The sequence below is a fragment of the Orycteropus afer genome, unplaced genomic scaffold, assembly GCF_000298275.1.
Source record: "Orycteropus afer afer isolate SDZICR_OR568_19922 unplaced genomic scaffold, OryAfe1.0 scaffold00637, whole genome shotgun sequence".
Lineage (NCBI taxonomy): Eukaryota > Metazoa > Chordata > Mammalia > Tubulidentata > Orycteropodidae > Orycteropus > Orycteropus afer.
Genome location: NW_006922224.1, coordinates 51,669 through 68,254, shown reverse-complemented (window position 1 = coordinate 68,254; position 16,586 = coordinate 51,669). Strand labels below are relative to the sequence as shown.

Here is a 16,586-nt window from a genome sequence, read left to right as displayed (position 1 = left end):
TTTTTCTTTTCCTTTTTTTTTTTTTTTAATGATTTTGAGGTTTGTTCCACATTGTTCTCCTACTCTATCCAGGATCTCCTACATAGATCCCCCTCTGAGTGGTTGACAGCGGTAGCCAGCACCATCTAGTTCTTCAGGTCTCAGACATATAGGCTGAGGATCGTGTGGTGTACCAGTTCCTTGGACTAACTGTTTCCATGCATATTTGGTTTTCTTCATTCTTCTTTGCTCTGGATGAGGAGAGACCTATCATTCCATGTAGATGATGGCCTGCAAGCTTTTAAGATCCCATTCGCTACTCATCAATGTAGGCTATGCAACAATGTTTTGGTGTAGTATATTATGCCAGTGTACTTGATATCCCCTGCGACCATGGTCCCAAGCCGACAGGTCCAACTACTCGCTCCCTCTGGGTAGCTGGCTCTGGCCAAGAAGTGACTACAACCTTGTCCCTTGTCAGCTATGTACTATGTGTGTGTGTGTGTGTGTGTGTGTGTACACGCTATATACTTGGAAATTCTTACAGAACATACAAATACACTTGTAGAAACATTGTTTGCCAACACTATGAATAGTCAAATTAATTTTTAAGATGAGGATATCATTTCTGTTGTTTCTAATCTCAGTATTTCTGCTCCTTTGATTAACTGAAACAGTCAAGGATCATGTATAGCAATAATGTTCATTCATACATAGATTGGTCTATCTCCTTTTTTCCTCTTTTACTGTTGACTCATGGTTGGTGGGATATTTCAGAAATACAAACTAACCTGTTATTAACCAGACCCCAACCCATGGTGACCCCACATGTGTCAGAGTGAAACTGTGTGCTTCACAGGGTTTTCAGTGGCTGGGTTTTCAGAAGTAGATCACCAGGCCTTTCTTCTGAGGCACTTCTGGGTAGACTCAAACCTCCACCCTTTCTGTTAGCAGCTGACTCCATTAACCACTGATGCCACTCAGGGACTCCTTAAAAACCCAAGAAAGGGCTAATCCTCTGCATTGGTTGGGCGCCTGGAGTCAATATATATATAAGATATGATAGAGTTAGGCCAGGGTTCAACTGCAAGCTCTACCATTGATTAACTGGGCTAGATCAACACTGATGGTATTGAAGGAGGAAGTCCAAGCTGCACTGAAGGAGCTGGGGAAAAACAAAGCTCCAGGAATTGATGGAATACCCATTGAGATGTTTCAACTAATGGATGCAGTGCTGGAGGCACTCACTTGTCTATGCCAAGAAATTTGGAAGACAGTTTACTTGGCCAATTTACTGCAAGAGATCCATATCTGTGCCCATTCTAAAGAAAGGTGATCCAAAAGAATGCAGAAATTATTGAATGATATCATTAATACTACACACAAGTAAAATTTTGCTGAAGATAATTCAAAAATGGTTGCTGCAATACATTAACAGGGAACTATCAGAAATTCAAGCCAGATTCAAAGGAGCACATGGAACAAGAGCTATCATTGCTGATGTCACATAGATCTTACCTGAAAACAAGACCAGAAAATGTTTTTTACCTGTGTTTTATTGACCATTCGACTGTGTAGATCATAACAAATTATGGACAGCATTGCAAAGAATGGGAATTTCAGAACACTTAAATGAGTTCATGAAGAACCTATACATAGACCAAGAACCTGTACATAGATCAGTCATTTGAACAGAACAAGGGGATACTGCATGGTTTAAAATCAGGAAAGATGTATGTCAGCATTGCATCCTTTCACCATACTTATTTAATATGTATGCTCAGCAAGTAATCTGAGAAGCTGGACTATATGAAGAAGAATGTGCCATCAGGATTGGAGGAAGACTTATTAACAACCTGCAATATGCAGATGGCACAGCAGCCTTGCTTGCTGAAAGAGAAGAGGACTTGAAGCACTACTCGTGAATATCAAAGACTACAGATTTCAGTATGGATTATACCTCAACATAAAGAAAATAAAAATCCTCACAACTGGACCAATGAAAAACATCAGGATAAATGTGGAAAATATTGAATCTGTCAAGGATTTCTTTTTACTTGGATACACAATAGGTGCCCATGGAAGCAACAGTCAAGAAATCAGATGACATTGCACTGGGCAAATTTGTAGCAAAAGACCTCTTTAAAGTGTTAAAAAGCAAAGATGCCATCTTGAGGACTAAGGTGGACCTGACCCACACCGTGGTATTTTCAGCTACATTATATGCATGTGAAAGCTGGACAATGAATAAGGAAGACTGCAGAAGAGTTGATGCATTTGAATTATTATGTTGGCAAAGAATATTGAATATACATACCATGGACTACCAGAAGTAACAGAGCTGTCTTGGAAGAAGTACAGCCAGAATGCTCCTTAGAAACAAGGATGGCAAGACATCATCTCATGTACTTTGGGCATATTATCAGAAGGGTGCAGTCCCTGGAGAAGGATATCATGCTTGATAAAGTAGAGGGTCAGCGAAAAAGAGCAAGACCCTCAACAAAATGGATTGACACAGTGGCTCAAATATAACAATGATTGTGAGGATGGTGCAGGACAGTGCAGTATTTTGTTGTATTGTATGTAGGCTTGCTACAAGTTAAAACTGACTCATCAGCACCTAACAGCAACAACAAATCAGTTAACCTTAATACTCATATGTACAAATTAAATAGTAAAAGCTACAACCCAACAAGATTCTCTTTAATGATTAAATAACTACTGTGTGCAATATAACCATCATAGTACAAATATACAGTCAGTGATGACTGCTAGTTTTAAATGTGTGTATGTCCCAGGAAAAAAAAAAAAAAAGAATAACCTTATAGGGACATATGGCGAGGAAGGTCCTTGAACTTGGATGCAGGTTCCTTTTTGAAATGGTTTTTCTCCTCTCTTCTCAAGTGGAGGCCCTCCCCTTGTTTGCTTGACTGACTCTGCTGGTGGGAGGCACTCATCCCTAGAATGAAGAAGGCTGGCAGCACACCGTATGACTTCCTCTCTCCCCACCAGGTTCCAAGTGCTGCCCTTGGTACCATGTCTACAGCAGGTTTCATGCCTCAAATGCCACTTACATAAAAGGGAAGAGGCAGGACCAGGCAGCCACTTTGCCTCAAAATAGCTGGAGTCAGAGAATGGGAGAGTGGGGAGAGTGGGCAGAGCTGCAGCCATGCTTGGGACTACAAAAGAGTAAAGGCACAAGCAGACCCTCTGGCAGCCTCCTGGCTGCCAGGATAGATGGAGCCTGGACACGGCACCATGACCAAGGACATCCCCCTTCTCTGGGTCTGAAGACATGCCCACACTGTCAACCACGGACCTCAATGAGGAGGTGATCCTATGCCCCCCAGGTACAGTGAGCATTCCCAAGAGTGGCAGAGGGCTGGTGTGGCTGTCACTCAGAAGTGTCTGAATCCTGCTGGAATGCACTGACCCTAAGTCATATGTGGCTCAGGGACTTGGCTTAAATTTGGAACATGTAGAGGAGATGAGGCACTGTTTGTTTGTGGGTTTTCTTTGCAAACACTTTTCCTATCTACCTTTATTATCAGTTGATGTTCTAGGAAGGAGTCCTGGTGGCTCAACGATTAAGTGCTTACTTTCTACTGAAAGAGTGGTTTGAACCCATCCAGTGGCTCTGTGGAACAAAAGACCTGGTGATCTGCTTCTCCAAAGAGGAAAGCCTAGGAAAGCCTGTGGGGCAGTTCTCCTCTGCCACATGGAGTCACTATGAGTTGGAATCGATTTGATGGTACCTGACAATAAGATCGATGTTTAGAAGCTAATCTTAATGGGAGGAAAAGAAATTCTTCCCATGGCTTTATGAGCAGTCAGTCTCTACAGGTAGACCTAACATAGCCCCACCATGGGCCAGTCCCGGAAATAGACTCCACAGTGACTGCTGTGCGGCTATGCAGAAAGGTATGACCCCGGTGGTTGGGCTTTTGCTTGCATCCTCTGGTAGGTCCTCTGTTGGCTCCGTGTGGTCCTCCAGTGGCTCTGTGAGGTCCTCAGTGGCTCTGTGTCATCATCCCATGGCTCTGTGAGGTCCTCCAGTGACTCTGTGAGGGCCCCTGATGGCTCCAGGGAGTCCTCCGGTAGCTCTGTGTGGTCCTCTGGTGGCTCCATGAGGTCCTCCAGTGGCTGCGTGAGGTCCTCCAATGGCTCTGTAAGATAAGCTGGGCAGGCCCATGATTCCTATGGACAGATGAGAACCAGGAGCTCACATTCATGGCTGCCCAGTGTTACAGCTAGATAGCAGAGCAGCAGTGCCTGTTTCTAGTCCTCTGCCTTCAGCCCAGAAGGTCTCTGGATTTTTTTCCCCATGACAATCCCTCAATTCTAAAAGGCAACAACCTCCTAAAAGGAAGCAGCCTGTCTTAGTCTGGGTTCTCTAGAGGAGCAAAACTGGTGAGGAGTGTGTGTGTGTGTGTGGAGAGAGAGAGAGAGAGAGGGAGGGGGAAGGAGAGAGAGAAAGAGAGTAAACAGTTTTTCTTTTTGCATTTTTCCCATTTTTTTCCTTCATTATTCTCCTACTCTACCTTTTTTCTCTCATTGCCCTGTCCTCAGATATTACAGATGTTTTTTTCTTTTTTTGGTGATTGTTTCTGTGTATTTATGTGGTATGTTTTTTGTCTACTTGCTTTTACTTTTTTTTATGGTTTTTCTTTTTTTATTGTTGTTTTTGACTAACTGAGTGGGAGACAGCAACAGTGCCCATATGACACAACTACACCCCCACCTCCTACAGCTTCACTTAGTGAGAACCACCACTTCCTTCTCTACCAACTGGTCAATGATAAACTACCACCAAGAAGACCCTAACTCACCCTTAGCTGCTCTTCACAGTTAACAGAGATCTAAATACAATAACATCACAATGTCTTGGAGACAACAGACCATCACAGTCGACATAAAGAAGCAAGATAAAGTGATAGAAACAAGGGAGTGGGATACAGACCCAGAACACATCCCTAAGGAAGTAGCAGCTCTGGAACTCTCTGATAAGGAATTCAAAAGAATTATATTTAGGTATCTTCAAAAGATTGAGAGAGAGATCAAGGAAAACACTGACAAAATTAAGGAAAATACAGACAAAACCTTAGAATAATTTTGGAAGAAAATACAAGAACAAAATGACAAAATAAATGAAAAATTAGAAATTATACAAAACCTACAGATAGAAATTCAGAAGATTAATACTAAATTTTTAGAAATAGATAACACATTGAAAGGGCAAAGGAATAGAATTGAACCAATGGAAGACAGAATTAATGAGGATGAAGACAAATACTCCAAAGAATACTTCTTTGGAAAGGGATCAATCAGAAAAAAGATCAAAACAAAATGAAGAAAGCCTAAGGTTCATGTAGGATACCATCAAATGGAATAATACGTGTCATTGGAATTGCAGAACAGGAAGAGAAAAAGAAAACCACTGAGAAAATTGTCCAAGATTTGTTGGAAGAGAACTTCCCTGATATAATGAAAGATGAGAATATATCAATTCAGGAAGTCCAACGAACCCAAACAGGATAGACCCCAAAATTAAATCACGAAGACATATCATCATCAAACATCATTGTTCTGGTTACCTAGTGCTGCTCTGACAAGAAATATACCACAAATGGGATAGCCTTAACAAACAGGAGTTTATTCTCTCATAGTTTGGAGGCTTTAAGTCTAAGTTTAAAGTACCAGGCTCTAGGCCCCTTGACCTTGAGCTTCAGATCTGCCTCTTGCTCCCAGCCCACTGAAGCTAGAGGTGTGTCTTCACTCAGGCAGCTGCTGGCTGCTGAGGCTAACAAGCCCAAGGTCAACAACTAAAATGGCACAATCCCAATGTTACAAAACCACACAGCAGGCCATTAATGCACATCCATTTTAAGTCCCAAGGTCGGCAGAGCACAGTAGGCTGCCGAACAATGATATAACTACATGCAGGGTCCAAGCATGCCATAAGCTAGAGACCATTCCCAATGCTGCTACATATATACAGGAAGCAGACCACATCCCAAAGGCAGCTACTCAGCTGCTTGTGGTAGATCCCACCATGGAGTTGATTGCCAGTCTCATCATGGGTAATAACTACCACCAGCTGCCCAGCCATTCAACCAGGCCCAGCCAAGTTGACATACAAACATAACCACCACAATCATCAAAACCAAAGATAAAGAAAGAGTCCTGAAAGCAACATGGGAAAAACAAAGTTAGCAACAAAGGACAACCAATAAGAATAAGCTCCAATTTTTCAGCAGAAACCATGCAAGCAAGAAGGCAATGGGATTGTATATATAAAACATGGAAAGAAAAAAATTTCCAACCAAGAATTATATAGCCAGCAAAATTGTTCCTCAAATGTGAAGGTGAAATTAGGAGATTTGCAGATAGCAGAAATTAAGGGAGTTTGTTCAAACTAGACCAACCTTACAAGAGATGCTAAATGGAGTCCTTTGAACAGAGAACCAATAATAGATAGCAAACAGCAACCAACCATTTATACACAAGATGACATAATCTAGAAACCATCACAGCTATAGATGTATCCAAAGTAAAATAAGCTTATCAGATTATAAACAGGGAACCAAAGAGATCAATTGGCAAATAGGGATAGCTACAAACCAAAAACAGGGGGGAAATAGTGTAGTTACAGAATTTCTAAACGGTAAGGAAGTCAAGAGAGTTGCAAGATAGAATGGACTGTTCTAAACTTGGGGAGAAAATTATAAATTATACAGTAACCCCAAAGAAAAATTATAAACCTCCAAATCACAGTAACAAAGACGACAAGCACAAATATTTAGCAAATACTAAAACAATAGCAACAAAGAGAATGATAACATGATTCATAAACATAATGAGCTCAGCACAGAAAATTATATGCAACACAGAATCCAGGAACACCATAAAAAACACATAACAAAATGACAGCAACCAGTTCATACTTGTTGATAATTACACTGAATATTAATGGATTAAATGCACCACTCAAAGGATGGAGAGTTGCAGACTGGATAAGAAAACATAACCCATCCAGACACTGTCTACAAGAGATGCACCTTATAGACAAAGACAAGAACAGGCTAAAAACCAAATGTTGGAAAAAGATATATCAAGCAAATGGTAACTAAAAAAAGACCAGGAATGGCAATATTAATTTCTGATCAAATTGACTTTAAGACAAAAACCACCATATGAGACAAAGAAGGAAATTATATGATAAGTAAAGGATCAATTGAACAAGAAGATATAACCATAATTAATATCTATAACTCAGTGAAAGAGTCCAAAAATACATAAATCAGACTTTAAAAGAGTTGAAGAGGCAAATAGATGACTTCACAGTCATAGTGGAAGACTTTAATACACCACTTTCAATGAAAGATAGAACAACTGGAGAAAAAACTCAACAAAGACACAGAAGAGCTAAGCAATACAGTCCACCAACTTGGCCTTATACACATCTACAGAGCACTTCACCCAACAACAGTACAATATACATTCTTTCCCAGTGCACATAGAAAACTCTCCATGATAGACCATAGATTAGGCCATAAAGCAAACCTTAATAAATTTAAAAACATTGAAATACTGCAAAGCATCTTCTCAGATCACAATGTTATGAAATTAGAAATCAACAATAGGAAGATCAGTGGAAAAAGAGCAAACACATGGAAACTGAACAACACCCTCCTTAAGAACGACTGGGTAATAGAAGAAATAAAAGATGAAATTTAAAACTTCCTTGAATCAAACGAGAATGAAAACACAACATACCAAACTCTTTGGGACACAGAAAAAGCAGTGATCAGAGACCAATTTGTAGCAATAAATGGACACATCAAAAAAGAAGAAAGGCCAAAATCAACACCTTAACCCAACATCTCCAACAATTAGAAAAAGAGCAGCAAAAAAAGCTTATAGTCACCAGAAGAAAGGAAATAATAAAGATTCGAGCAGAAATCAATGAAACAAAAAATAGAAAGACAATAGAGAAAATCAACAAGACTAGACATTGGTTTTTGGAAAAGATTAATGAAATTAACAAACACCTGGCAAATTTAACAAAGCAAAAGAGAGAGAGAATACAAATAACAAGAAAAAGAAAAGAAATGGGTGATATCACAACAGAACCAACTGAAATAAAAAGGAAAATATCAGGATACTATGAAGAACTGTACTCTGACAAATTTGAATATCTGGAAGAAATGAACAGTTTTCTAGAAACATACCACTTACCTACACTACACAGACTGATGGATAAAAGTTGAATAGATCCATAACAAAACAAGAAATTGAACAGGTCATAAAAAAATTACCAACCAAAAAAAGTCCAGCTCAGACGGTTTCACTGGAGAATTCTATCAAACATTCAGAGAATAACTGGCACCAATCCTTCTCAAACTATTTCAAAACATAGAAAAGGATAGAATCCTCCCAAATTCATTTTATGAAGCAAGCATAACCTTGATACCAAAACCAGGCAAAGACATCAGTCAAAAGGAAAACTACAGACCAATATCCCTCATGAATATAGATGCAGAAATCTTCAACAAAATCCTAGCCAATAGACTCCAACAACATGTCAACAAAATAATTCATTATGACCAAGTTGAGTTCATATCAGGTATGCAAGGATGGTTTAAGATTAGAAAAACAATTAATGTCATCCACCACATATATAAAACAAAGGAAAAGAACCACATGATCATATCAATCAAGGCAGAAAAGGCATTTGGTAAAATCCAACCCCATTCCTGATAAAAACTCTCAGCAAAATAGGAATAGAAGGGACATTTCTCAATGTAATAAAAGGCATAGGTGCAAAACCAACAGCCAACATTTTTCGCAATGGAGAGAGACTGAAACCATTCCCCTTGTGAACAGGAACCAGACAAGGATGCCCTCTATCACCACTTCTATTCAACATTGTATTGGAAATCCTAGCCAGAGCAATAAGGCAAGGAAGGGAAATCAAAGGCATCCAAATTGGCAAGGATTTGCTGATGATATGATCCTATACATAGAAAACCCAAGAGACTGAGCAAAAAACTGGAACTAATTGAGAGATTTAGCTTAATCACAGGATACAAGATCAGCATCCAAAAATCAGTTGGATTCCTCTACACCAGCAAATAAATTGCTGAAAAATAAATAAGGAAATCAATATCATTTACAATAAAAACAAACAAACCAAACTCATTGCCGTTGAGTTGGATCTGACTCATAGGTACCACTCCTTGGGTTACCGAGACAGTATCACTACGGAAGTAGGTTGCCTAACCTTCCTTCTAAGGAGTGGGTTTGAACCACCACCCTTCTGGATTGCAGTCAGATGGCTTAGGCACTATGCCACCAGAGCTCCTCCACCATTTACAATAGCTACCAAAAAAATAAAATACTTGGGAATAAATCTTACCAGGGACACAAAAGACCTGTACAAAGAAAACTATACAAGACTACTTCAAGAAACCATAAGAGATCTACATAAATGGAAGAACATACCATGCTTGTGGATAGGAAGATTGAACATTGTGAAAATGTCAGTTCTACCCAAAGCAATCTATCCATTCAATGTAATCCCAATCCAGATCTCATCAGCATTCTTTAGGGATATGGAAAAACCAATCACCAACTTTCTATGGAAAGGAAAGAGACCTTGGATAAGCAAAGCACTGTTGAAGAAGAAGAACAAAGTGCCAGATCTCAAAACCTACTATACAGCCACAGTAGTCAAAACTGCCTAGTATTGGTACAATGACAGACACAGATCAATGGAATAGAATTGAGAACCCAGAAATAGATCCATCCACGTATGGTCAGATGATTTTTGACAAAGGGCTGAAGTCCATTAAATGGGGAAGAGAATTTCTGTTTAATAAAAGGTGCTGGCAAAACTGGAGATCTATTTGCAGAAATATTAAACAAGATCAGTACCTCACACCATACACAAAAACGAACTCCAGATCAAAGACTTAAATGTGAAACCTAAAACTATAAAGTCCCTCAAGGAAAAACTAGGGGCAAATTCAGAGGCCTTAATATATGGCATAAATAGACTATCAAGCATAACTGAAAATGCACAAACTAGATGAATGGGACATTCTAAAAATTAAATTTTATGTGCTTCCAAAGACTTCTCCAAAAGAGTCAAAAGAGAACCTACAGATTGGTAAAAAAATAAATAAATAAATAAATAATAATAATAATCATCATTGATGACATATCTAACAAGGGACTTATCTCAAGAATTTGTAGAAAACTCTAACACCTCAACAACAAAAAGACAAATAATCCAATTAAAAAATGGGCAGAAGACATGAATAGACACTTCATCCAAGAGAATCTTCAGGCGGTCAACAAACATATGAAGACATGCTCATGATCATTAGCCATTAGAGTGATGCAAATCAAAACAACAATGAGATACCATCTTGCCCCAGCACTAGTAGCAAAGTTCAACAAGACAGAAAGTAACAAATGCTGGCAAGGATATGGAGAGATTGGGACTCTCATATACTGGACTGTAAAATGATACAACCAGTGTGGAAAGCAGTATGGCAATTCCTTAAAAAGTTGAAATTAGAAATACCATTTGACTCAGCAATTCCATTACTAGGTATATATCCTAAAGGAGTGAATCAGCACAAGAACAGACATAAGCACACCCATGTTCATCGCAGCACTATTTACAATAGCCAAAAGATGGAAACAACCTAGATGTCCATCGACAGAGGAATGGATAACCAAACTATGGTACATACACACAATGGAATACTATGCACTCCTAAAAATAACATAGAATCTGCAAAACACTGCATCACATGGATGAGCTTGGAGGACATTATGCTGAGTAAAATAAGTCCATCACAGAAGGACAAATACCGTATTGGTCCATTATTGTAAAAAGTCAAGGAAAGGTTTATATACAGAAGGAAATTTTCTTTGTTGGTTACCAGGGTGTGAGGGGAGGGGAGGGGAGGGAACACTGTTAGATAGGTAAAGACATGTATTGATTTGAGTGAAGAGAATGTCAGTGTGTCACATGTGAGTGATCAACACGGTGGTACTGAGGAAGACGAAGACATAGAGAGGTGCATGGAAGGTACAGACAACAAAGATGAACCCTTTTGCACATACAGTACTGCATTGTCCATGAAGGCAAACATGGCTGTAAGGATGAATAGATGGGTGGACAGGCTGAACTGTTAGGTATGTCTTTGCAGGGAGGATGGTGCCCAAGACCATGTAGGGTCGGCAGACAGTGTTTCTACAAGTGTATTGCTATGTTCTGTAAGAATTCCCAGGTATTTGGTAGAGCAGACAAGGAGCAAAGTTGTAGTCACTTCTTGGCCACAGCCAGCTACCCAGAGCGAGTGAGTAATTGGACTGGTGGGCTCTGGACCATAGTCACAGGATATATCAAACTCAATTGGCATAACATACTCCACAAAACACTGTTCGACATCCTACTTTGGTGAGTAGTGACTGGGACCTTAAAAGGTTGAAAGTAGCCATCTCGATGCAATGATGAGTCTCTCCTTGTCCAGAGCAAGGAAGAATGAGGAAAAACAAAGATGGATGGAAACTATTAGTCCAAGCGACTGGTACACCATGTCATCCTCAGCCTATATGACTATGAGGCCAGAAGAACTAGATGGTGCCTGGCTACCACTGCCAACCACTTGGAGGGGGATCTATGTAGGAGATTCTAGATAGAGTGGGAGAACAATGTGGAACAAAACTCAAAATTATTATTTTTTTTAAAAGGGGGGAGGGTGGACCAGGTTTGCTGGTCTGATAGAGCCTGATGGAACCCCTGAGATTATGGTCCCTTGCTGCCCTTCAGGTCTGGAATTGAACTCACTCCTGTGGCTTCCAGCCAAACAAAAGACAGATATATGAGCTGAACATTTACATTAGGTAGATACACTCCTTGGAGAGAACAATCATGGGAGAATAGAAGGGCTGTGTATGCACAGGGAGACACCTTAGGGGACAGGAGTTCATGGAGGAGGGAAGGACACAGTGGGGAGGTAACTATGGGGAGGAAGTGGGAGGTGAGCTGTTGCACTGTGGGAAATTGTAGTCAATGTCATAAGACAAAGTGTATGTGAGCTGCCGTATGAGAAGTGAATTTGTTCTGTAAACTTTTACCCAAATCACACACACACACACAAATTATTAAGCATGTTACGGGAGCTCTGGTAGTGTAGTGCCTAAGGCATTTTACTGCTAACCAGAAGGCTGGCGGTTCAAACCCACCAGCCACTCCTCGGAAGAAAGATGGGGCAATCTACTTCTGTAGTGATACTGCCTCGGAACTCCAAGGAGGGGTTGCTATGAGTCAGGTCAACTCGATGGCACATAACAACAGCAACAACAAGTATGTTACAGTTGCAAAATAAATGAAATATAAGTTACTAAGGTTGGGAAGAAGGTAGAGTTGGACAGGGTAATATCCTTCATATTCAACCAATGAATGCTCCCTTAGGTTGAGAATCTCTGTTTTCTGATTTATCCATCCAAAGATATGAAGGGAACCCTCAGAAGAACTGGAGAAACCATAAAAGGAGCTGTCCCTCAGGGGCTCCCTGGGGATGGGGAGGCAGGAGGCAAGAAGCTGGTGCTTTTCACCCTGTTATCTGTATCATAAGAAGCTCTGGTGATACAGTGGTTAAGAGCTCGGCTGCTAAGCAGAAGATCATTGCTTCAAACCCACTAGCCACTCTGCAGGACAAAGATGAGGCAGTCTGCTTCTATAAAGATTTACAGCCTTGGAAACCTTATTGGGTAGTTCTACTTTGTCCTATAGGGTCACTGTGAGTTAGAATCTGTGGATTTTTATCTATCTTTCTATTTATTTGGTAACAGGGTCTGTATTCTATGTGACATGTTATGATGTTATGACTTTGGTTAAAAAAATAAAAAATCAGGCAGTGAGAGAATGACTTTTAAACGATGAAGACTATGGATCGAAACCTATGACTCCTGACCAAGTGCCATCAGAGTAATTAGCTAAATAGCACTCATTAGGTCTGCAAACAGAAACCGGAGTGTTTCTGGCTATCAGTTATCAATGATGTGGTCAGCAGTCCAGCCAGGCTCATGTTCACTGATGAAGCCAGCAGAATTAAGCATTTTTGTAAATGGAGAAGAGTGTATTGCTTTGCAGGGCCACTCCTGTCCGCTCCCGAGGGTAGTACTTTTGTGGATGTTAGATGCCATCGAGTCAGTTTCAATTCACAGCAACCTCATATACTACAGAATGAAACTCTGCCTGGTGCTGCACCACCCTCAAAATCATTGCCATACTTGAGCCTATTGTTGCAGCCATCGTATCAATCCATCTCATTAACAATCTTCTTTTTTGGTGACCCTCTACTTTGCCAAACATGATGTGCTTCTCCAGGAACTGGTCCCTCCTTATAACATCTTCAAAATATGAGAGGCAAGGTCTCACCATTCTCACTTCTAAGGAAAGTTAAAGCTGTACCTCTTCTAGAGGGGGAGTGCTGAAAGACGTAAAATTCCTCTTCTATGTGAGGTTCCTGGGTGGCCCAAACAGTTTGCATTTGGCAGCTTCTCTAAAGGTTGATAGTTCGAACCTAACCCGGCAGTGGATAGTGGAAGGATAGGCTTGGCAGTCTACTTCCATCAAGATTGTTATTGTTAGGTGCTGTCAAGTCCATTTGTACTTGCCGAGAGTCTGTGTAACAGATTACAGCTGAGAAAACCCCATGAAGCAGTTCTATTCTACAGCATACGAGGCCACCGTGAGTGGGAATCAACCCAACAGCAACTTAAAACACACTGCTTTTTAGTGCCCCTGGGTGGTGCAAACAGCTGACCACTGTACTAGTAACTGAAAGGTTGGTGGTTCGAGTCCACTCAGAGGTGCCTCAGAAGACAGGCAGCCAAAGTTTCCAGCCTTGAAAATCCTATTGGGTGCAATTCTGCTCTGCACACATGGGGTCAACATGAGTCAGAGTCGAGAAATTTGTGACTTGTGCAGTGACCAGAGCCTAGGGGAAATCACAAGGACCTGCAGTTCATGGGTTCACATAGGAAGAACGAAACCTGGGTGGCCAAGAGTTTCCTGGGCAACTGGTTGCAAATTAAGAGTCATTACCCTCAGACAGTTTGCATCAAGGGAATTAGAGCAAAACTTGATGGTGCAGACCTAGGCAGTCAGCCAGACTCCTCAACCCAGTCACGTACATTGCTTATAGAAATGGATCTTCCCAAGCCATGAGCTGGGGACTGGTGAGCCTCTGACCTGATCACTGGAGTTGGAGGTCATTCTTCCAAACTTAGAAGTAAGCCCTGAAACAGAAACTGGGAAACCCTCAGCCAGAGAAATGAGAAATTGATGCTAAATAGGCTTCATGCCCAGGAAACCAGCAACACAGTAAGCAATTGGGACAATAGCCAGCATATTCCCCAGTACCAGAATAGAAGAAAGAAACAAACTCATCGGTAGCACAGATATTTAGGTAGAAATCCTTTTTAGAATGTATCTTACCTTTAGTACTTGGGGAATCTTCATGGGTACAGGAATTTTCTATAGATTCTAGGTGACACAAATGGCTAAGGTGCTCAACTGCTAACCAAAAGGTTGGGGGATCAAGTTCACCCAGAAGGCACCTCAGAAGAAAGATCTGGCAATCTGCTTCCAAAAGAAAGATCAGCCATTGAAAACCATATGGAACACAGTTCTACTCTGAAACACATGGGGTTGCCATGAGTCAGAATTGACTCGATGGCGGTGGGTTTGGGATTTTTTTGGGTTTGAGCCTTGAGTAATGTCTGATTTAAATACTGTTTGGTTCCGCGATGGAATGCTCACCTTCCATGAGAGAGACCCAGGTTCAGTTCCCAGCCAGTACAACTCATACACAGCTGCCACCTGTCTGTCGGTGGGAGCTTGCTTGTTGCTAGGATGCTGAACAGGCTTGAGTGGAGCTTCTAGACTAAATAGACGAGGAAGAAAGGCCTAACAATCTACATCTGAAGACCCGCCAGTGAAAACCCTGTGGATCACAATGGTCTGATCCACACTGATCAGGGGGATGGTGCAGGACCAGGCAGTGTTTCATTCATTGTGCATGGCATCTCTGTGAGTCAGGGGTCATCTCCAGGGCAGCTAGCAGCAGAATGGACCAATTCCTTCAACAGTTAACACTGGTTATCATATCACAACAAAACAAAATGGTCTCCCCTCATAAACAGCTCTCCTCCTGCATTCCCTTGGCTTTTGTTGTCATTGTTACTGTGGGTAAACTTAGGCCTCCCCTTTAAAACTTATGATCCTGAACCCTTTACCATTGAATCAATAATTAGTGTTGTATGATCTGCTTCCGTTATGATCAAAGCATGTACTATGACTCTAATTATGTAATTCAGGGTTGCTCAAAGTGAGGTCCTAGGTCCAGCAGCATCAGCATCTCCTCGGAGCTTATTACAAATGCAAATTTATGCACCCCACACCAGATCTACTGAATCAGGAACTCTGGGGGTTGTTGTTGTTGTTGTGTGTTGTCAAGTCAATTCCAACTCATTGTGACTCTGTAGGACAAAGCAGAACTGTCCCATAGGGTTTCCAAGACTATAAATCTCTGCGGAAGTGGACTGCCTCATCTTTCTTCCTTTGAGTGGCTGGTGGGTTTGAATCTCCAAACTTTTGTTTAGCAGCGAGTACTTTACCCATTGCATGAGGAGAACTTAACCAACAAGAAACAACCATCCAGAGTTAAGCAGGAAGAGAAAATGCACTATTTAAAAATAAATAATCACACACACAATTGCCATCAAGTGGATCCCGACTCATAGTGATCAAAATCAAATCTTAGATCAGCTACTGTATCTCCCGGGGTGACCATATTTTCTTTGAACACTATAAAAAATATTTTTTTCATCCCCCAAAACAGCTGCACTTCAAACTTGTTAGCCACAATCACAGAGGTGTCTTTGGATTTTGTTCTGGTGGCAGCATGTTCATGACCCTTCTTTATCTTTCCAGAAAAGGATTGCCTTCCAGTTCAACATTTACTTTGGAAGAGAGGACCATCTACCTGACCTCTGAGCCAGATGCTCTGGAAACACAGGATGATAATGCCTCAGTGCTTGATGTCTACTTAGTAAGTCACTTGTCGTTTCTTCCCCTTCCCTTCTGATTTACAAGGACCCACGCATGGCTTATGCAAGAGCAAGGTCTGTACAACCGGGTCTGCTTGGGTTTTCATTAGAACAATGGCACCCTGTCACACTAGCAACAGTGCATCTTGTCACAAACTATTTTTCCCATGGACTTCGCACAAAAGAATGGCTAGAAAAAGATACAGCCTCACCATATGTATCAAGAGGACACATTCCCTAATATCAAGGCAAAATAGAATAGAGCTCCTTTGTGTTATTCTCAATAGAGTATTGTCTTCCTTTGACAAGACAAAATTGTCTCCCCTTGTGCTTGGATCTTCTTCATTTTGGGCTTAAACCAGTTGTCACTGGGTTAACCCCAACTCAGGATGACCCATATATGTCAGAGTAGAACTGTGTTCCCTAGAGTTTTCAGTGGCTAATTTAGTGGCTAATTTTTCAGAAGTAGA

At 40.9% G+C, this 16,586-nt stretch overlaps 1 protein-coding gene across 1 annotated transcript in view; it reads left to right on the top strand.

Moving 5' to 3' along the window:
• Positions 1 to 16,118, top strand: part of PIP5K1B (phosphatidylinositol-4-phosphate 5-kinase type 1 beta) — a gene marked incomplete at its 3' end in the record, with an annotated part of 213,433 nt that extends 197,315 nt beyond the window's left edge. The window contains exon 12 of the mRNA XM_007956569.2: positions 16,001 to 16,118. Within this exon, the coding sequence (XP_007954760.1) occupies positions 16,001 to 16,118 (118 nt within the window). The remainder of the gene's footprint in view (positions 1 to 16,000) is intronic.
• Positions 16,119 to 16,586: the final 468 nt, after the last annotated feature.